This window comes from Corvus kubaryi, unplaced genomic scaffold, assembly GCF_017639235.1.
Source record: "Corvus kubaryi isolate FWS band 111438036 unplaced genomic scaffold, C.kubaryi_AGA036_p1.0 138, whole genome shotgun sequence".
Lineage (NCBI taxonomy): Eukaryota > Metazoa > Chordata > Aves > Passeriformes > Corvidae > Corvus > Corvus kubaryi.
The window spans coordinates 15489204-15511756 of record NW_024580672.1 but is presented as its reverse complement, the minus strand read 5'-3'; the positions used below and the strand labels follow the sequence as shown (position 1 = coordinate 15511756).

Below are 22553 nucleotides of genomic sequence, written 5' to 3'. Positions count from 1 at the left end.
TTATGCCTGTGGCTCCTGGTTGGATGCATAGCCAAAGTTTTCTCTTGAAAATCAAACTAGTAGAATCTTATAGTTCCTCTCATGCCATCTGTTCGCTGCTTCTTTTCAAGAAGACAGCATCACTTCCAAATCCATAATGGATCACCATGGACAACAGAGACACTGGAAATGTATAGATTGTGGTAGAGAGGAGAAGAGGGAGGAGAGGAGAGGAGAGGAGAGGAGAGAGGAGAGGAGAGGAGAGGAGAGGAGAGGAGAGGAGAGGAGAGGAGAGGAGAGGAGAGGAGAGGAGAGGAGAGGAGAGGAGAGGAGAGGAGAGGAGACTGTAATCACCAGCAGTGACTGGCAGTGGCACCTGAAGTTCAGAACATCAAAATATGGTTTTCTGATGATGTGTATGGGTGTTACCCAGGAAATCCAGACTCTGCTTGCTTCTGTATTTTGATGGAAGTGTTTATCCATTGCCATCTCGCCAGCACAGCCAAATTAGCAGACCTAGCAACACCTTTGTTCTAAGGGTCATTGTATTGCTATCAAAGAAGTGGTCTGATAATGCTTGCCGATTTCCAAAAGTTTACTATTAGAATTGGTTATGGGGAATTTCTGACTCCAATAGTTGATGAAACTTCTGTTTCTGTGTTCTTTTCACGTTAGTTGCTGGCATTCACAAAGAGAAAATTTCATTCCTCAGTGTGCTGCAATGCCTTTTTAAAATAAATGTTAATTTTAATGCAGTATATGGTGCTAGACTTTTTTTCCAGAAAATCTTGCTTTTTTTTCAGTATGGAGTAAGGGAAAAATTAGAAGGATAGTTGAAGTAGAAGGAAGTATCTTGCTTCAGGGCATGGAGTGATTGCCACCTAGGAAGGGTCGGGAAGGAAAAACTTTCTCATGTAGAATACGGCACAGCCGGTTGTATTCGTTACTGGGCAGGGGGAAGAGCCAGCAATGTGATACCTATAGCATCACCATTCCTCTCCTTTGCCCTAGAGACTCCTCTCCTCCTTAAAAACATTAAAAATGAAGCCTTTGACTGGATATTTGCATTGGGGAAAGTAAGTGTTTAACCACTGTAAGCAGCTGCAGGATGACGGTGGAGCGTGCCTTTGGGAAATTGAAAGGTGGATGACAGGTACAAACTATTCAGAGGCAAGCGAACAGTACCTGCCTGGAATAATAACTGTGTCCTGTGTTCTGCACAACATCTATGAAAACAAGGATGGGGTTTTGCTGAGACCTGGGAGGCAAGTGTGGGAATACTTTTAGGATGGAGGATTTGAGTGACTCACAAGGTGTTCCCTCCTAAATTGCATTGTGAGATTTTTATATATTTTGCAAGAAAGGATGGATAGTTTTGATACGCTGGGGGAATATGGGGGCAGTGCAGTGTGATTTGGCACACCACAGCTTTAGGGAATTCTCTAGAATAATGCATCTGAGTCATCATGGTGCATGTGTTTTGGTGGGATTTCTCCATAGTCAGGCAAAGATGATCTGTTGCAGATGCCTTATTTTATGAATTTTAAACTTGGGTCTTCTTTATGTTTTGATACATGACAAATGGTCATATTTGGACACTGGTGGTCATGTGGGCTATGCTGTGCATGCTGTTCACGTTTTTCTTCAAGCTTTTAGCTTAAGTTGTAGCACATCCTCACCAGTCCTTTCTCTGCTCTATAATCTTCTTGGCCTCTTGGTTCTCTTTTCGATTTCTCTCTTACTTTATCTTGCTCTGTTAGAAACATTTGCAAAATCCCTACACTCTTAGGTTTTGCTAACACTGCCAACAAGGGGAAAGTGTAAGCATAAACCCTTTAATCATGAACTATAAACAGTTGTTGGTTGGTTTCCAAAGCAGCAAAAATGTAAAAAGCAACTATACAAGTTTAGAAGATTGTTCTTTACAGGTTTTTATTCACGTCTTGGGAGATTTTGATAAATCTTTTCCAGCTTTCTTTCAATATTTTTCTAAGCTGAATTTGCTACTATGCTAAGTTTGATTAGCATGGAGAGACTGCATGAGGAAAAAGGCCCTGAGCCCAGGTAACTAATTAACCACAGGGTTCACAGAAGGTGAACATAAACAAGGGTGGTATAGTGCTTGAAATTTTACAGGCAGCTTTTAACACTGGATAACACTCCCACTTTGTGTAGTGAACCAGCACCTTTGGGGTTTTTTTGCAAACAGAGGGAAGATAGGGTTGCCATAATTTGTGGTGTCTGGCTTCCTGCTCTCCATGTGTTTGGAAGGGCACACCTGCAATTCAGGAGTAACAGAGGAGGTGACCCTGAGCTGAATGTCTCTTTAGAGGTTACTTTGTGTGACTAATATGTGCTTCTTTTACAATCAGATTGAGGGTGCAGAGGTGCTCCACGTTTTCTAAGCAGTTAATGCAGTGAATTTAAGGAGGCTGGAGAGGTAACAATGTTTCTTCCTACTAATTTGCACTTTCAAGGCACTGTCTCCTTGTACTTTACATGTAGCCGCAGTACTTCTAAAACTTCTAAATTAAGGTTCTACTGTTAAGTAAAGCCTTTTAGGATTTTCATTGATATCAAAAGGGCTTTATGAGGCCTTACTAAAGGAGGAAAAAAGCCACAATGAGCTTTTAACTGAAGAGAAAATGTCTTGCTAAGATTTGTCAAGATAACAAACTTGCACTGGTTTTGTGATTTAATTCCTTGCATGATCAAAATGAAGTGCATGCTTTGTAATGAGACCATTCAATGTTTATTTTTCAATAAACTCCCTTTTCTGTTAGCAACTCATCTTTAATCCAGTGTGGTGAAGAACAGAACAGTTTTGGGGTCCTCAGAAACAGGGAAATTTTTAAGAGACTCCAGCAGAACTGGTGCACAGTGGATGTGAGGGAAGTAGTGTGGATGGGAATGGCAGTAGCTGTAGAGGACATTCTGTCTTACCACACTGTTGCAGTGGGGATACCGCAACACGCATATATCAAACCAGGAGTCCCGTGGAAAGGAAATATATATGGACAGACAGATTCTTGATAGCTGTTTCAGAGATGTTTATTTCTCCAGCCGCATGGCCGGAGCTCTGCCCAGGAACTGTTCCAGTCACGGGACCAAGGGTCCTTCTGCCCGCGCAGGGAACACAAACCAACCAATGGGAACGAGGCTGAGCAGGGACAGGGAAACCCCGTGTCTGTGCCCTCAGGGCCCCTCTCCCAGGGCTACACGGCAGGGGAGGGACCTCAACACCACACTTCTCCTCTTGTACATGCCGTAACTTGGGAGAAGCAGGAGAACTTGGAAAATGCATTTGCTGACTTCCAGCAAAGCTGGTAGTATCTGTCACTGTGAAAAGAGAAAAACAGGCTTTGTGTATCTTGAAATGAAGTAGGATTTATCTGTAAAATAAAGGGCTTTATCTGTCAGAGGCCTTTTGGAAGGAGCTCATGGCCTCATTCCCTTCAGGGCCCTCTGTAAGCTCTCTGGGTGCACAGTGCATGTGGGCTGCATGAAGATCCATGCTGGAGTCCTGTCCAGATGGTCAGTGTTCAGGTGACTCCTGGATAAATTAGTCATTCTGTAACTGCCAAGTCTTTATGTTTTTGTGTGGTTTGGGGTGTCCTGTTTCAGCACCTCTCCAAACTCATTTCAGAAGGGTCTTCAGCTATGCAGGGACAGGAGCAGGGAGAGGAGCAGGTCACGCACCTTTATTCTTGCTGAAGTGTGAGACAAGGGCTCCAGCATGGATTCAGACAGCATGAAGACAACTAGGACTGTCTAGAAAATATACAACATGGTGACTCTTGGAGGAGACGAACACAAAGAGGTGGCAACTGGTAGTGTGCCAAGTGCTAAATAAGGAGGGGACAGCCTGGCCACTGTGACCCTAACAGAGGTCACTTGCATAAACAGAATGGCAGTCGGGAACAAGATGCAAGGCTGTGTGAGAGGGGAACTGGAAGCTTTCCAAATTAATTTGGTTCACAGGTGTGAGCGGGATAAATATTATTGTGATGTAACTTGGTCAACATAAATCGCTCTTGATCCCAAAAAAGAATAACATGAGGTAGCTCAGCAGTTATTTTAATACAAGAAATTATGTTCTGGGGACATTTTTAAAAAAATGAAAATGCATCTGTTTATATACTGATATTAGTTACTTTGAAAGGCTTCGAGTGTTTTCAGGACTTTGTGCCGCTGCTCTTCAGATTAGAGACTCTATTTTCAGCACACCAGTTGCTGACAGTACATTGTGCCAGTACATTGTCAGCATTCAGTAAAAGTAGCAATAATAAGTTAAGCAGAACTGTGTATCTCAATAAAGAGATGAATAAGAGAGTCTCTTAGCATACCCAGAAGGCTTAGACAGAAATTAATTTGATGGAATTGTTTGCAATTTATAGAAAGGGAAAGTGCTTAGCAATATCCCAGGACTGCTGCAGGCACAGGAAGTGGGGCAGATGCATGGATGACTACAAAAACTTCTACTCAAATTGGGATAACTCTTAGCTGTGTCCCAGGGTTATGGAGCCCTGCAGCTGGAGGTATTATGATTAGGTGAGATGTAAATTTTAAATCCTGACCATTTGTAGCTGGTAGAATTTAATAACTTCTTTTGTTCAGAGCAGACTTCACAACCCTAAGATCTTGCTTGAATCCTAATATCAGACATAATAATTCCTTATCGTTTTTTGGTGAGGGAATTTTTATATTCTGATCTATTCCAGTCTACTCTTGGTTAACCCTGTTAAATAGCTGGTTTGTTCATTGTATTCAAAAGTAAATGGTTCCTTTCTGAAGTTTTTCCTGTAGGAGATAGAAGTTTGGATTTGTACCCGTCATGTTTAGGACTCTTTGAGATAAGAGGCTCTGCCTGTTTCACAGTCCATCCTCCTACACCTGGAGATGGAGTGACAGGTGGATGAAACAGGAAGAGATGAGAGATGAGTGTGCTCTGCTCTGCTGACCATAATATACAAGGCGAAACTGAGCTGGCACTGAGGGAAAAAATTAATGACTTGTCTGGGACAATGGCAGTGAACTTCTTCTACATCCACCCAAGGGCCAGGAAGCTTCAAACCCATCTCTGGCCTGTATCTCTGGTGGTACCTCCTTCTGCTATGAGGCTGGTCCTAAATACAATAGGAGCAATAGTCCTCCATGGGGTCACTGGTTTATCAGGGTGAGAAGAAACTATAGTAAATTGCTGCTGCTGTATGTACTTTTCTCTTCATCCTGGGCTTATGACAGCAAAACTGAAATACGAAATGATCGGGCTCTAACATTCACATGGACGTGATTAGTTTCTGTGAGTTCATTCTTCTATTTAGAGAAAGATATTGCTACCCTCCCTTCTGCACTGACACAGTTGCCAAAATAACCGCTCTTACTAACTGGCAGCTTTAAAAGCCAGCCTGCAGCTGACTTTGAAACAGAAGGTCAGCAAAGGGAGCAACAGACTTCAATTCAGAGCTTTAATGGGAGCCATTGACCACAGCAAAAGGCCTTGACTAGAGTGTCTAGAGTGTGCTTTGCACGGGCCAAAAAGTCACTTTCATACTCTTTGAACCTTTTGTATAAACCTATATATTTTTCACTCTGTGGATTTCAAGATGAATGTGCAGCTGTGTGCTAGATGTGGCTATGGGGTTTACCCTGCTGAGAAGATTAACTGTATAGATCAGGTCAGTTCTCTTTCTTTATCATTTTGGACTATAATAAATGTACAGATTGGCACTTCTAACACTGTGCAAATCTCTCGGTTCCAAAAGTTTTTTACTCATAACTGGGTTCAGAACTGAAAAGAATTAATAACACGTATCTATCTGAAGAAAAAAATCGCCAAATTCATTAAATGAATGGTAAGGATCAATACTGAGATTTTAAATTTAGCAGATTAATAATGAAATACAAATCATATCTGTTTGGTTTCTCTTTTGTGGCATTTCCAGACATGGCATAAAGCCTGTTTTCACTGTGAAGTATGCAAGATGATGTTAACAGTAAACAACTTTGTTAGCCATGAGAAAAAGCCTTACTGCCAAGTGTAAGTGTATTTCCTTTTCTTCCTTCCTTTCTTTTCTAAAGCAAAGGTTTAATTGACCTAGTCATTTTAATATAACAGAAGATCACCGTTTGGACTCAGCCTGTCCCACGTGTGATGTGAAATTAGGTATTGTCAGTGCCTTCATGCATATCTTTGGATTTACATGAACCACAAATGATGGGAATCTCTTTTTAGCATGCATAAAGCTTCCTCATTTGGCCAGTGTGTTAAAAGATAACAAATTAAGGTCCGTTTCAATATTGTAGGAAGAAATTAAAACCAACCACAAAATTCAGTGCTTTCCAAATCAGTGGTTAAGAGTTAAAAAGGTTGAGCTAATCATAAGGAAAATGTATAAAATGCAGATTTTGGAGTTGGTTTGTTCTAGGAAGTTTTTATTTTCTAATGATCAATTCCTGTCAAATTTGTCAGCAGAAAAAGGAGAGATGACAGTTGTTTTTTATTCTATTATTCTCTTTTGTTATTAGAAACACAGCATTGATATGACGATCATTAAAATTAATTTTGCTCTAGGCACCTACTCCATACAATAATAACTTGAATGTAATCTAAGATCTTTGTGTGAGTGGGAGAAAAGTTATGGATAGAGGGGTGGAGGCTGGTATTGTGTATTTGAGTACTCAAAGAGAACCTTTCTGGTGGGGGGTCTGGTATATTCCTAATATCCTTTATGCTTTCCCTTTTTTAGGCACAATCCAAAAAACAATGCATTCACAAGTGTATTTGACACACCAATAAATATGAATGCAAAAAAACTGTCGGAAGTGGTAAGTGAGGTAAGAAGCTTGAGGGTCAAATGTGTTTGTTCTGGATTTTGATAACATATTTATGTCTCTTGCTTTGTAAGTATAAATATGGGGTTTTTACTTACCCTCCTGTGTTCTTTTAGATCAGTAAGATCTCAGCTGGGTTTGAATCATAATTTTTTTCAATGCGATTACTCACGTGAAAGAAAGCTTAAATCTGAATTTGCCTCTGCTCTCAGAAGGAAAAGTTGATTGGAGCTCCTCACCTGTATATCTGATAAGCTATACGGAAGCACAGGTCACCTAAACTGCCCAGAGCTGTGTAAACTTAGTGACTAAGGGGGTTTGCACAACCTTTGGAAGCAAGAACTGACTTGCTTTGTGATCTCATCGGAAACTGATATGAAACAACAGATAAATTTTATTAGGTGGGACACAGGCAAAAGTTCCCGTAAATACTTTGTCGAGCATTTCCGCCAACCCCGAGATGGGAAAACACCAGTTCTGGGGAGCTTAGCAGGGTTTTGCTGGGGGTGTTTTTTGGGGATGGAGGCACATCCACCCTGCAGGCGCTGCCGTGCCCCGGCCGGCCGCCAGGGGCGCTCAGGGCCCGCCGTCGTTCCCAGCGCCATCCCTGGATATCCCGCATTGTTTCCCTCCAGGCACCTCATTTTCAAGCCTGCAGTTCTAAGAGTCTGGCGGAATAAAAAATACAGGAACGCCCAGTAATCGACGGCTATCGCATCTCCCTGCCTAATGCTGTTTTCTTGAATGTCACATCTTTCTATATTCTAAGATAGCTTTACCCATGTGAATATATTTCATAGGAAAAGCAATGTTTTGATGTGATTAGCCATCACTAAAATAAACAAAGAAAGTTGTATTTCTTAGAATGTAGCTTGCTAAATTCATTCTGTTGTCCTATATTAGCTGTACAAACTTGATGCACATGAATAGCCTTCATCAGACACTGTATCAATTATAATTTTGTACAGCATTCTTACGCCTCAGTTTTTGCAGTATCATGGGCTGTAACTGTTTAAGCAGTGACTATCACACTTAAAACTGTGTGTGACAGATCTGCTCAGGAATGAGTTTGGGATTACTGCAGGTTCTATTTCTGGTTTTAGGCAGTGATATGAGACTGATACTTCCAGTACATGTGAGTACACAAGCCAGACAAATTATAGCTCAAAGATCACTTTCCCTTGTTTTATACACCTAAAACACCTTCTGTCCTTTTCAATCACATAATGAGGTTCTGTTCCAGAGAGAAAATTGCTAGGGGTAGCAAGGAAGCTGATTCTGCAGTGCCTGCTGAAAGGGAGATAACTTCCGTAAAAATTTTGAGAGCAGGAAAGGTTTTTGCTAGTAAATGTATGAAATGATGATAACTTGGGAAAAGATTTCACTTGCTACTATGGAAGTTTGTTGGCATTTTCACATAGGTTATTTCTGATGCAGAAAATAGAATGTTTCTTCAATCCCAACATGATGTTCTCACATAGGTCTTGTGCTGAGACGTCAACTGGAATGCAGAGATAAAATTTAGGTCTCTCTCTACAGAATTTCTGTGTTATCAGGCAAATCATTCAGCTCTCAGCACCTCTGTGCTTAATTTATAAATGGGAATAATGGTACACGTGCTCAGTAACATTTCTGTCCAGTCAGTTTAAACTTTCTGCTCTGGGTTTTTACATCTGAAGAGTGAGTTGTATAACAGAGCTATGATTTCAGTTGGATTTCTACATGCTATCATGATAAAAGTAGCAGTAGGAAAATAATGACCCAGGGCTAAATATAGTAGTCATTTACATATTCACAGTGAGGATATGATACATTGTGGACAGTGTGCAGGGAAATAGGAGAGTAGAATATCGTTCACTTGGTAATAGGTTTTTTTTGTCAAATGCTGCATTGACATGTCCTGCTTGAAACTTCTCAGGGATTTCAATTCTCATCGATTATTTCCCCCAAAAGTATTATCTAAAGATCAAATTATTCTTTCAGAATGTCATGCCAGGTTTCAGGTGTTGTATGCTGCTCCTTTACAGATGTGCAGCTCTATACTGGCAGAAATCTTAGGTAGAAGCTGGGTGTGGACTAGAAAGCAGAGTTTTGGGCTTAGGGCTAAATGCAATCATCACCTTGTTTGTCTCTCTTCTTATTCTTCTCCAAATGTGGGGTGTGTTAGTATGTATTAACAAACTATTAGAACGAGTTATTGTCTTTTTTTCTTTTTAGATAAAATATCGAGAAGCAAGTGAACAATTCAAATCGGTCTTTCAGTGGGATGAAAGGTCCAGAGACATTGAAAGTGTCTATAAAGCCCAACAGCTGGCTACCCAGGTAAGAAATATCCCTTGAGTTTCCAAGCCAGTAGCCTGCAGGAGACCAAGGATTGGCCCTGGCAGTCCTGAATGTTAGGGGCTTAATCACAGCACTTCAATGCTAAAAAAAGCCTTTGCTTCTCCTTTGACTAAACTTTTCAAGGCAAAATAGCTCAATTATAGCTTAGGCTAGAAGAATCAGAATGTGAGGGAGGACGAGTGTGTCTACAGTCAGCTGTTGGGGCTGCTGCATGTACAGCCATACTCTGTGTCTTCTCTCTACTGGCACTGGAGCTTCACAGCAGGCGATCTGATTCCCAGGGGGTGTTATTTGAGTCGCACTCCAGGATCCTAGATCCTGTCATCTTGATGTCAGTTCTTGTTATACAAGTTCTGCCTTGGCATTCTGAAGGGATGTGGAATGTAGGCCTTGTGCTGCAGAGAGTGAATTTCACTTCCACAACACTGTGCTGTTTCCTTTTTTTCTGTCAGATCAGCTGTTCGAGTGTTAAAACAAGGGTGAAGGCAGCTAGTTATTTAGTTTTTGTTTTGTAGAATGCTTATTATGCTGCCTATGAGGAAGGAAAATCATGGTACCCAGGAACAATCCCAGATCCTGAAATGGTCAAGATAACACAGGCACAGAAGGCTCTGAGTGATGTAAGTGGACTGATGTTTGACTTTATTTTCATGGTCTATCATATTCTGAAGATGGACAAATGCATCAAAGTTGACCTTTGGTAAGATGTCACCTCCAGGCTTTGCAGGAAGAATATCTGGAGGGTTTGTCTGCACTCTGATCTTTGTTAAGATGTTGCCAAAGGTGAGACTGATGCGTTTATTTCTGTCAAAACAACACTTAGTCATGTAAGTGATTAAAGTCATGTAACGGTTCTATTGCCATCATACATTTATATATTTATGTAACTGAGAAGCCCTTCAACTGCTGACCAAACTGAGGTGATCTGATCTAGCAGGCAGTGCTCTCTCTCTCAGGAGAGCAGAACCCATGATGGTAAATGTGTCATATTTTCCACAGACCAGACTTTTCATTGACTGTATTTCCATGACTGGTCAAAATCACTTCTGAAATATGATCAACTGTCTGTGTCCATACAATGGGTTAGTGACCCAATCAACACAGGCAATTAACAGTGGGTAATTGATACGAATGAGAAATGTTTTCTGTTATACGGAGGAAATTGTTTTACCTAATCAACTTATAAGTTCTTTATTCTGTTATCTTTTAAATAAAGCGATACATACCTTTAGGAAGCAGGCATGAAAAGAGGAATCACATTAAACTACAGTGGGTTCTTCTGTAACACACATATTCATTTTCTAGTTTCAATATACAGAAGAATATGAGCCACAAAGAGGCAAAGGCAGCTTCCCTGCTATGATCACTCCAGGTTATCAGGTTGCCAAGAGAGCCACCCAACTAAGCAGCAATGTAAGTCACAGGGGTTTTTAATTATATTTTAGACTTCGGAATTTGGATAATCCTGGGTTCAGGCCACTCACTTGATATTTACTATGGTGACTATTTGTTGTACTGTTATAAAGTGAGAAAATTTTAACAGGATTCAGAAAACAGGATTAGTAAACTATTGGCCTGGGAAGACAATCATATGGGATATTTCCTGTGAAATGCAGCAACTTTTGCTGTAATTTATCACAACCTGAAAAAGATTGTGACTCACACTGAAATGTTAATTTAATTCATTACCTTTGCTTTAACATTATGGCTTTATTCATCTAATTATTTACATTTGATATTTTTCACTTTCTTATTTGAAATCAAATTAATTGAAATAAATTAATATACAAGCTGCTTTAAATTTATGCACAGAAAATTGCTTATTTATAAAAAGAACAACTCACATGAAAAAGATAGGTAAAAATAAATCCCATAAAAATTATTTTAAAGTATTGCATTGTTTTCTGCAAATACTATATGCGTTGTCATTGCAGTATGATATTGGGACAGTAATGACTATTCTCATGGTATTTTAATCAAATGTATGGCTCACATAAATCAAGTATCTTTTGAAAATTTGATTATCTGGGTCCATTTCTGTCTGCTTCTGGTATTCACTTTAAGGAAGTTGGGCCTTAAATGTATGGATAGCTTGACTGTACAGTGGAAAATGTCACAAATGCTGTTGCTCATTTTCTCTTGGAGCCTTCTGACAGGAAATATATTTCTGCTGCTTATTGTTTGTAATATGGATATGTATATTTTTCCTCTTCAGGTAGAATATAAGCGTGGACATGAAGAGAGAGTTTCAAAGTTCACCTCTGTTGTAGACACTCCGGATATACTTCATGCAAAGGCTGGAGCACAGCTTGCCAGTGATGTAAGTGAAACAAAATAGATTGACCTGTTTTTGGCTCTGCAAGTGGTTCTTAGGGTATTTATAAATCACTTTAAAATATGAACACAAAGAAAAGTGAAAAATTAAAGTTTTAAAGGCAGACTCATTTAGTCATTAAGTGTTTAATACTTCAGTTACTGAGCCCATGTTCAGTTCGAGGCCATTTTAGGCTGTCAGAACTGAAGGTAGAGAACCATTCTGTTCCATACCCAGCAAGTGGGTGCCATGCAAAATCAGGAAAGAAGCTGCCTGACCCTCATAAATAGAGCAGGCATCTTGCAGACACCTTCAGTATTTTCTTTAAACAACTGTTTTCATCCTACACCCTGAAGGAGACAAAGGGGCCTTGCAGAAGATGTGTGATAGCGTAGCTAAAGACCAAATTGCAAAGATTCAGACTTCATGGTTCATCTTCCTTTTGGCACATGACAGCCATTGAACGCCTGACTTTGCTACTTTAGGGATTGATTATGTGTGCAATCAAGATACATTTGATCTCATTGCTCCCAAACTGTCTTGAAATTTTACAGTTGAAATACACAGAAGACTTTGAAGAACGGAAGGGAAAAGGAAGCTTTCCCGCTATGATCACTCCAGCTTATCAAATAGCCAAGAGAGCCAATGAATTAGCCAGTGATGTAAGTGTTCAAAGCAAGGTCTATTTTGGTAATGAAAATATTAAATTGTCACACAAATTTTGAATGAAAACATTTACTGGCAGAAATTCCGTGAGCATGACATACTGACCTTTATTGCCTTTCTTTTCCTTTCCAAACATAACAAAATAACAACACCCCTGTACTCTTTAATAAGCACCACAAAAGGACATTAGTATTGCTTCAAAATATACAATTAATTGTCCTTTGTTATTGGAAACTGAAAGAAAAGCTCTTTTTGTTGGAGAAGAGAACATATGGAAGAACATAAACTCAATGGAAGTCAATTTAAGACACTATTAAGAGTCATTGAGGAAAATAAGAGATCTGTAATTTTGAAGGCAAAAGCAGTTGACTCTAAAACAATTACATGTTTTTGTTTGCCTTTGATCTGTGGAAAACCCTTCACTTTTGTCAGCAAACACACATGGTGATTAAAGGGCAGCATCAGGTTACAGGCATTGTTTTGACTTTAGCAAATGTAGTGCAAATCTTGGTCTAAACTTGAAGGCTGATTGCCTAAAATTCCCTTTATCACTGGGGAGATCAGCGTCTTTCAGAAACAAACCCATTTATTGATGGGGTTCAGGTGACCCTGTGGTAAAAAAGTGCTCTGTGGTAACCACGAATTTGAATTACAATCAGTTTTATTTTTTTAAACTGCTGGAGCATCAGGGATTAGCCACTGTCAAGCAGGTGGTGCTGAACACACTGACGTAATGGTTTGGGTTAAAATGGCAAGTGCCGTGTTCCTGGTGCATTATTAAAAAGTACACCACTGGTTCTGTTTTTACATCTTCAAGTGGCATATTTGACTTGTGCAGGTTGGTGGCAATGGGAATTTTGACAATCCTTTATTGACAACATGTGCATGTCATTGGTTGTTATTTATTGTGCAGCATCTGTGTACCAGACTAAACTCACCCGGATTATTTGTTTCCTTTTTTCCTGTTAGGTAAAGTATCATCAAAGATACGAAAAAGAGATCAAGGGAAAAGCCAGCCATACAGCTGGAACAGATGTTGCTTTTGCAAGAGAGAATGTAGATCAATATGGACAGGTATGCAACATCCAAGTGATAGCCCTGCTGACGTTGATCATTACTACAGCTGATTGCTCAAGGCTTTAGAAACTGGTGACACCTATTTTCACTTTGTTTTCCTGTGTGAGAAAACAAGGTCTCAAGGGAAAGGATGGCGTGCAAACAGCACAGTGCTCCTAATGTGTAACGTGTCTGGCATTGGCACTTAAAGGTGTGACAACAAGGTGTCTGCACTGTCACTGCATGACCCTTATGGTAGGGCCATTCCTAAAGGTAAACACTGACCTTGGCAAATTCTGTCTGGGTGCATGTATGCATTCTACATTTCTGTTATGGTGTTGTAAGGTATCACACTGGAATGTGTTCTCTTGAGAAAATGTTCCCATTCCATGAATAAGGAAAAAAGCGAAAGGGTTGTGAAATGGTAGAAAGTTGGCAGATAGTTAGGTGTCCTTTCTCTGCTGGTATTTTTACAAATCTTAGGAGCTTTGCAGCTCTAAATATGTGAGAACAGCACTGAATCTCTTAGGTACACAATCTCTTAGATTTCAGCTCTCCTACAAAAGGGGTATTATAAGCCTGACAAGCTGTAGTTCTGTATTTGTGCAACCAAATAGGCTTTAGTTCTGTTTTGGTCGGTGGCATTCGTTTTGCTTATGTTTCGTTTTCAAGGGAATACAATTGGTTTTGTGGTCTCCCAAAATGCACCCAAAGTTCTATTCCAATTAAGTTAGGGAAATAGCACAGCTAAATAGAACTGAATGCAGCTGAAGGGAATTTGAAAGGAATTGAATAGTGTTCTTGTATAAAGAAAACGATATGGTTAATCTTGGGGGCTTTTGTCCTGCTCCTCAGTAGGTCCATATACTTTGGAGAAATGGAGGAACAGGGACTGCAGTTTCCTAAAACCTTTGGTATTTTACGTTTCTTCACTTCGTCTGTCCAAATCTACATCTAGTATTCTGTGGAAAAGCAAACCATCCTTGAAGAATATAAGTTTAGAATTGTAGCAATGAAGCCTTCAATTAGTTTCTGTCTTTTTAACTGCTACAAGTTTTAATAGGAATAAACAAATAAAATGAATTTGAAAAAGCACTAATTACATTTCCAAGCATTAGAATGCTTCTGTTTTAGAATTAATTTAAGTTTTTTTTCTTTGAAAGTATGTTTGAAACTTCAGTCACAGACTTCAAATTCAATTTGAGTTTTAATCTTTATAGATTGGATACTGATATTATTAGTCAAATAACACAGAGTTGCTGAAATTAATGGATCTTTCTGAGTAAATTGTGACTTAACATGGGTAAAGGGATTAAATTTCTGACTGTTGAGATCATCAACAGTGAGTTGAGCGTGCATCATATATATATATAGGTATACATATATACATATATAGATATACATATATATACGCATATTTATATATAAAACATGAGACAATTTAAGAAATCTTACTGTAAAATTCCTGTGCTGAACACCTGTTTTGTTCATGGTTAAAAACCTCAAGAGAGGCTAAAATAGTTTTCTGAAACTTTTAATATACGCACAACATTAGAAATTATATTAAAATGCATTTAAGAAAGTTAGAAGCAAAAGAACAGGTTGGTCTGGAGAATTCAGACTCATTAATGGTATTTTAAGAAACTAACTCAGCTGATTAATCAAACATATTTTTTCTTTCCTATGCCTGTTTAATGCCATTGTAACTATGGCATCATATTGTTCACAAACTTACAGTGTGACCTATTTACCATGTGACACTGGTGGTACACAAGAAGACCTGCAATGGATGGTTTTGCCTTGAGAACACACAAAAGAGATATCCCAGATATTTGTAGTCCTTCCTATCTGTGCTATCCATGGCATTCTTGACATGCATTCTATTCATGGCACCTTCTATTTTCACTCAAACTGCCTCTTTACTAGGGAGGATTTACAAAGTACTGCAGAGAAGACACATTACACTATGTCTCACTTGTTTTTATCCTTGTTTGTACACCATATTCTCTCCAGATCTCGCCATAGATGTCTTTGGATGATTATTGTGCATTACCATTTAAAGAAAAAGCTCCAGTGTTTTGCTGTTAAACTATCAAAATGGCTTTCAGATTGTCAAATATTTACACGAAAACTTATCTATAGATAGACTTACGGGTGTTACTTCCACAACAATTGGGCTTTTTTTAATCAGGAAAATGGAATTTTGTGATTTTGTTCACTAGGGAGTTTGCCATTTTGATATCTAGGTATTTCTGCTTCATTTATTAATCCGTCTTCAAAATACATCACTTCACAAGAGAAGTATTATTTCTGGTCAATTATGGTGTGAAAAATGACCATGGGAAAGATCAAGCAGCTTCTGTAACACCACAGTGGAAGGCTGATCCTATGTTAAACTTGTTTAGCCTTAAGCAAGTCTCCTGGCTACCCAAACCATAAGCTATTTTTATAATATTCCAGGGAAACGTGTATTGATAACGAGAGAGGCAAGCAGATATCATCTCTGTAAGAAATGGGGTGAGATCCGGAGGCTGTATATCATTGCACACTTGAGTGCTATCTTGACCACAGCTAATAGCTATCTAAATTTCTCTTGGAGCACAGGCAGTTTCACAGGCATAGGTAATATAACAGCTCAATTTTTTCTTATATTTTGGTCTTTTTTTTCATTAAAAAAAAAATTCATAGAAGTCATGAACCTTCCTACTAACAAGGACTGTGGGGCTTTGTAAAATATCCCATGGCCCCATCTGCTCATGTGTGATGAGTAAACACTCTGAATTTTCTTCAGGGATATATGGACGAGTTTGAGGAACGCAGAGGGAAAGGAAGCTTTCCTGCTATGATCACTCCAGCTTACCAAAATGCCAAGAAAGCAAATGAATTGGCAAGTGATGTAAGTATGAAACCTGAATCAATACAATTCATAAACAATTGAAAACAGCAGTTTGTCAGAGCAGTGCCTGGGAGGAGAATGCTAAAATTGCACTTGAGAAGTAAACAAAAGTGACATTTTTCTGCATTGCTGGGAACTGGATGGCTCAGGGGATTAATAATATCCATTAATAGAAGGGGGCACAGCTCCAACTTACATGAGGGAGGAGATGGATGTAGCAACTAATGGGGATCCCTACTGTTAGGTTAACCCTCCTGGCAAATCTGCACCTGTATTATTAATGAAACCTTCAACTGCCTTAATCATCCTGTGGACTACTGTGGTATTCCCAGTAGTGCATAAATGGAGGATGAATGAACTGTACTGCTTTTGATATTTTGATGTATCATGCCTCTAGCACAAAGCCAGTCATATGGAGGAAGAGAAACATAGAGTATGACACTGTCACTTTACAAAAGTGGGCTTATTTCTGGATTGGGATTTTTGGGTTTGGTAAACGAAAGAATTGGCAAAGAGGTGGTGATGTGTGATTCCTGCATCCAGCCCATCCATTAAAGAGCCCCACTCCTATTTGAGGAGGCCACTTCTGGCAGTGACAAGAAATAGGTCAGTCCGTGGGTCAGTACCCTGTGGCTGCTCTGAAGGGTTCCTGTGAGTGACAACCTTTGTAGTGTGGACACTTGTCCCCGACAGGGCTATCTGAGCTGATGAGCTCAGTCTGTCTTCTGGGGAGCTAACAGATGGTTGAGTCTTTCAGCTTGTATTAGCCTGAACTAGACATGAGCGGTAAACTGGAGTGAAAGGATCAGTCATGTTCTGTTACCTGAGCTTATCACAGAGAATATAAAAAACCTCAAATCCTCTCTGATCAATCCCACTTTGATGACAAACTCAGTGATCCCCTGTTTAAACATGAAATATTTAACCTTTCCAGACAAAGATCACAGTTTCATGGGTTTTGAAAGCTAATGGTCAGTAGTTTCCTTATTAATTTATAATACATAAAGAAGAGTATTAGTTCATGGCAGTATCATTTGCACACTTCAGTACTTACCAACCTGCCTTATAGTTTTAAATTCTGAGGAACTGTGTGTAGATTTGGAAAATAAAAAAAACCAAACATTTTGCATTTCTCTTCATGTAAAATAATTTATTTTGCACATTATGTTACTGGTTTTTGAACACATATAAAACGAGCAGTTCTTGGATGCAAGATATATTGAAAGATATTCCCAACAGGGGTTTTGCTGGACAAAGTTTGGCACAAGGCCAGTATGAGTATTATCTCTCTTTGCCCATCCAAGCCCAATTTATGTCAATAACCTAATGTCTAAATTAAATTTAGAAACCCCTTATTTCAATCTTGCTTTGGTAGAGAAATATAATTCCTTCTAACACCCTGAAAGTACAAAAAGATATAACTTTTAAAAAAAGCTAGTTTCTACAAAGGGAAAAGTTTACAGTGATGACTAGATATATAGATGACTATCTGTAATTCTCTGACTAAAATTAAAGTACTGAGGATTAACTTCAGTAATAGAAGAGCACACAAGCTCCAAGCAGTCACCAGCCAAGAATCTGCTAGTAATCTGCTCAAGCTATGAACAACAACCAGTGCTGTTCCATGTATGTCAAAAATGGATTAAAAAATGCTGTCTGGTGAAATGTCTTGAGAGGGACTGTGAAGGGCTAAGGGGCTATATTTGGGTTATTCAAGGAAGTAAATACAGTGTTTCAACTTGGCAAGTTCCATTTACCTATCAAAACAAGCCCAGGGAAGATATTATCCTGACTCATGAAGCCAGTCTAAATAGTAGTGATGAAAAGGTGCACATCTATTTTATAATTCTCCCTACTTTTTTTCAGATAAAATACAAGAAAGATCTTTCCAAGTTGAAAGGTGCAGCTCACTTTCACTCTCTAACAGCTGAAGACAACTTGGTCCTTAAACAAGCCCAAAGTGTTAACAAGCTTGTCAGCGAGGTAAGGGCTTGAATCGATCTCTTAACAAGTTTGGGAGCAGCTCATACAAACATTTTTGTTTGATGAGTAAGGACTGCAAGTGAAAAAAAGATGTTGTTCTTACTGCATTGTACATAACAAAAATCATCTGTGTGTAGCACAGCAACTGGAGAGAAAAGATCAAGAACACATCTCCAGGTGCTGTGTTCTGGCCCTTCCAATCATCTGTATGAAAGTGTGGGAAATTAACCCCAGGAGAATGATTCTAGTTCTGGCCACATGAAGAACAGAAATCTGGAAAAAATCCACCCCAAACCTGAACTGTGCTTTTAATATGATATTAAGGAATAATCACAAATCACAAAAAAATGAATTGGGTCTGTACTTTAGAATGTCTCAAAGGTTATTCTAATAATGAAAAAATAACATGAACAGAGCCAAAATTTATGCCATTCTGATTATGCAGATTTCTGTTTTCTTCCATCATGTGAAAGACTATGAGTCACTAATAATTGATTCTTTTTCTGCTTGGCAAGGGAAGATTTTTAGAGAATTCTCAGTAGATTCTGAATTATTAATTTATTTATAGTGTCATATCAGCTATAAAACTATTAATAAATGTGAGTTTCTAGAACTTCCCCATGGCAGTTTAAAAACTTATACTCTTGAGATGTCAAAGTATAAAACCTTCAATAATGAAAAACCCCTGGAAGTAGGGCTGGAAGGGGCCTCCTGGGCCAACGATTCCTGGCTCCTGCTGGTTCGACACAGCATCATATAATCCTCCTATTCCAGTTTCTAGCCTATATTTATTCCTGTCCACTTTATTGCTACTGTGTTTTGTGCTAGTGTTGCCCTTTAGTTTAAAAAGTTCTTCTCCCTGCATGGTTACTTTTTTGAGAGGTTTACAAATCTATCATTTTCTTGTCTCTGCCTTTGATTTCCTCGACTAAGCAAGCTGAGTTCTTCTCCTCTCTCAGTCTTTTACTGCAGCTGTTACAGGCTGAGTACATGTTCCTTAAACAGGAATGACTGTAAGAGTACAAAAGCTCTTGCTGAGGCCTTGCTGGAACCTGGTACATGGCACATTTGTGCATGTTCATTTGTTCCACACTGACCTTAGAATTCCTTTGTATATCATTGTTTTTGTTAATAATTTTCCTCCTGTCACTGTCTCATATACTTTGCAGAGGATGAAATTGTGTTTCTTTTGCCTGTAAAATGAGAAATGAGCATCTGAAAATTCTCGTCATATTAATTTTCATCATATGCCATCTGATGAAAACCACATATCAAAATCTCTGAACAGTGGGTCTGCCTAATAAAAACTGTGTGAAGGAACTTGATACAGCAGATTAAAGTTTTACCATGGCTTCCCATTGTGCATTTTTTGTCAGGTGGAGTACAAGAAGGATCTTGGAAACAACAAAGGCTACAGCATGAACTACTGTGATACTCCACAATTCAAGAATGTGAGCAAGATCTCAAAATTCACCAGTGATGTAAGTTTTCAGTACCTCGAGTGTGGCTTGCTTGCCCTGGTAGCTGCTGGGATCACAGGTCAACTGTGTATGTGTGTGTCAGATAAATGTGTGCTGGAAATGTGATTATAACTGATTTTAGCCTGTGTCTGTACAACACCTATCCTAGTGTGTCCTGATGTATAGCTGGGGCTCATTTTATATAGGATTATGAAAAGAACTATTATGGTATTTGGAAGAGAGGTTACTTACCATGGACTGCTTATCTAGAGAAGTAGCAGTTAGTTGTTACTGTTGTCTGCCATAATTATTACTTATTTCATTGTGCATGTTCATTTCCTGACTGGACAGTTAGGCAGAAGATACCTCACCAGAATTCATGCCAGAGAGGAACATAATTCTTGTGTGAAAATCATCAGTGTTAATAATTATACCACTTGCATCTCATGAAATATAATTTTGTTTCATACTGCCTCTTACCATTCTCTGAAATCCCAGAGGAGTAAATATTTTGCCATACAGCTGAGATGGTAGAATGATCAACTTTTCTTGTCAAATCCCTCACTCTGGGATTGGTGAAAGATGCACCAAAACAATCCAATTTTGTTCATTTCTTAGTGTACAAATATTGTCTCCCTGGAACTTTGTTCTAGGGTTTGTTTCTGATAAAACACAGATGTATCTTCATTGTAGGGCATTCAGGTGATATAAAGAGCAGGTAAATGATATCTTGTAGAACAAGAAACTCATGGAGGGTTTTAGCTTTTATTTTTTAAAGTACCAAGGTTGTTTTGGACTAATGAATTCCTGTATTGGAGTAACACTAGTAGACCACAGCTGTAACAATTTATCTCCCTGCTGTAAAATATGGAAACTCTGAAAAGCTGAAACTCTTCAGTAGAAAAGTTGAATATATTTTCTCAGAGTATTTATATCTTTTTTTTTTTTGTACAGCTTAAGTACAAAGAAACCTACCAGAATGAAATGAAGGGTCACTATGTGGGTATGGGCATGGACAAAAGGATGCTCCATGCCATGAAAGTTGGCAGTTTGGCAAGCAATGTGAGTCCCTTTTAATCACTCTTTTATGGTTGTTGCCTACTTGTCTTTCAGTTTTTCTAGAATTAAGTTGATAGAAAACTTTAGATCATACTGTACTGGGGATCTGACAGATAGGTATGTTGAGAAGGAGGGAAATTCTGGAAACCCTTTTGTACTCTTTTATAGCTTACTGTGTGGAAGAAGTTAAAATAAGAAATTTCAGTGATCTGGCAACATACTGAGATCCTTCAGTTTTCTTTGACATCAGTAGGATGCTGAAGGTTGTTTGCCACCACCCCCAGGGTCAGACCTTTGCTGGAAAAAACAGTCTTTAATGAAGATTTCTGCATTCCAATTTAATTTACTGGGTTAGTCAAGAAGCTATTTCATTACATACCATTCCTTCAAGTACATTATTTACAAATCTGTAAGAAGCTTGAGAACTAAGCAGAAAGATAAAAGAGATGTGTCATAGGTGGAAGTTAAGTTAATGCTCCCACTGTTGGCATTGGATTAATTGAGAAGCTGAAAAAGAATCAATTAGTGGCTAAACTATGCAAATAATTTCATTTTCTTTGTCACTCATGACATTGAACTTACTTTGTTTCTTGCATTTAATATTAATATTATTGTTTCTCCTTTCCTCTTGACTGATAATTATTCAAACAAATGACAGGTGAAAAAAAAAGGAATGATTTTTTTTTGTTCTCCTTGTGTTTCAGATAGCCTATAAGTCTGATTACAAGCACGATGGTGTTGACTACAATTACCCAGCTACTCTCACTCCTTCATACCAGACAACAAGAAAGCTGGTCCCTTTGAAAGATGTAAATAATTTTATGTTGGTTTTTTTTTCCCCCTATGATTTGCATAGCCCATCATCTCACTGTAGGAGAGATTGTGATAGATTGCATGTGTCAAATGATGTTTAATTATAGGAGCAAACAGCCAGTGCCAAAAAAGTTAAAGCAAAAAAGTGCAGTGTCAAGAGGTCAGAGCAGTAGAAAGAGGTGCCATGTCCTGTTGTTGGCTTCAGTTCAGCATAGATTGTAGAGTGATGTGAAATCAGTGACTTCTGCCCTATCCCAGCTCTGTGCTGTAAAAGTCTCACCATCCTGGGGCAGCTTCAACAGCAGCATCAAGCACTGAAGGCACAAAGGACAGGGAGACTAAAACATCCCTCTCATCCTTGGTGAAATCCCTGAGGATCGGTGCTGCCCTTTGAAGGGGAACTGATTGGTCACATAACCTTCCTCCAGCCTGTGGTCCATGCCAAAGAGCTGCCCTCCGTGCCTGGGCTTGAGTTACTGATGGAGCAATGTCAGGAGGTTTGTGTACTGCTGTGGGTATGTGTCCTTCAGATAAATGAAGGATGACAGACTGTACAGCTGACTATACTTTCACCTCCCACAAACATTAAAAACTGATCTCATGTACCACTGGCGGCTTAAGCTGTGCCTTAGTTAGGAGCACAGTCACCAGGCATGGCTTATAAAATCGACAGGGAGAGAGCAGCAGCTCTGCAGGGCATTTCTGACTACCTAAGGTGTATATACCCTGCCTTTACATTGGAGTTGCAGTAAACCAGGAGCAACATGCCTTAGAGAGGTCATTAACATTATGTCAGATTTATCTGGGGCTAAACACCTTTTCCAAAAAAAAGATGGTAGCATGAAGAGCTAGAATTGAGAACCCTGATGTTTTTGAGGAAGTATTGGATATACTTCAACTCTAAGATGAGCTATTGCCTCTACAGCAGTAATGTCAGCTTTGCCTTTGTAAAAGCTGAAACCAGTAAAATTCAGTGTTTGATTGCTTACAGTGTGAGAGAGCTGTGTTTTTAAAGATTAATGTAAAAAACATTTCAGCAATTCCAGTGACTCTACAATTCATAGGGTTTGAAACACACAATTCCACTGGCCACAGAGACTCAGATGCACCAGTCCTGATCTGGGATTTTGAATTAGTCCCAGGACTTGTC

The 22553-nt window shown here is 39.0% G+C and overlaps 1 protein-coding gene across 2 annotated transcripts in view; it reads left to right on the top strand.

The window, feature by feature from the left end:
• Positions 1 to 5390: 5390 nt before the first annotated feature.
• The window catches only part of LOC121660203 (nebulin related anchoring protein), a 47852-nt gene continuing 30689 nt past the window's right edge, over positions 5391 to 22553 (top strand). The window contains exons 1-14 of one of the 2 annotated variants that reach the window (XM_042019339.1): positions 5391 to 5657; positions 5925 to 6019; positions 6729 to 6816; positions 9031 to 9135; positions 9672 to 9776; positions 10462 to 10569; positions 11372 to 11476; positions 12025 to 12132; positions 13106 to 13210; positions 15984 to 16088; positions 17955 to 18071; positions 19448 to 19552; positions 20486 to 20593; positions 21295 to 21399. In XM_042019339.1, the coding sequence (XP_041875273.1) occupies positions 5586 to 5657; positions 5925 to 6019; positions 6729 to 6816; positions 9031 to 9135; positions 9672 to 9776; positions 10462 to 10569; positions 11372 to 11476; positions 12025 to 12132; positions 13106 to 13210; positions 15984 to 16088; positions 17955 to 18071; positions 19448 to 19552; positions 20486 to 20593; positions 21295 to 21399 (1431 nt within the window). In that variant the 5' untranslated portion in view covers positions 5391 to 5585. The remainder of the gene's footprint in view (positions 5658 to 5924; positions 6020 to 6728; positions 6817 to 9030; positions 9136 to 9671; positions 9777 to 10461; positions 10570 to 11371; positions 11477 to 12024; positions 12133 to 13105; positions 13211 to 15983; positions 16089 to 17954; positions 18072 to 19447; positions 19553 to 20485; positions 20594 to 21294; positions 21400 to 22553) is intronic. The other variant, XM_042019340.1, reaches the window with a different exon arrangement.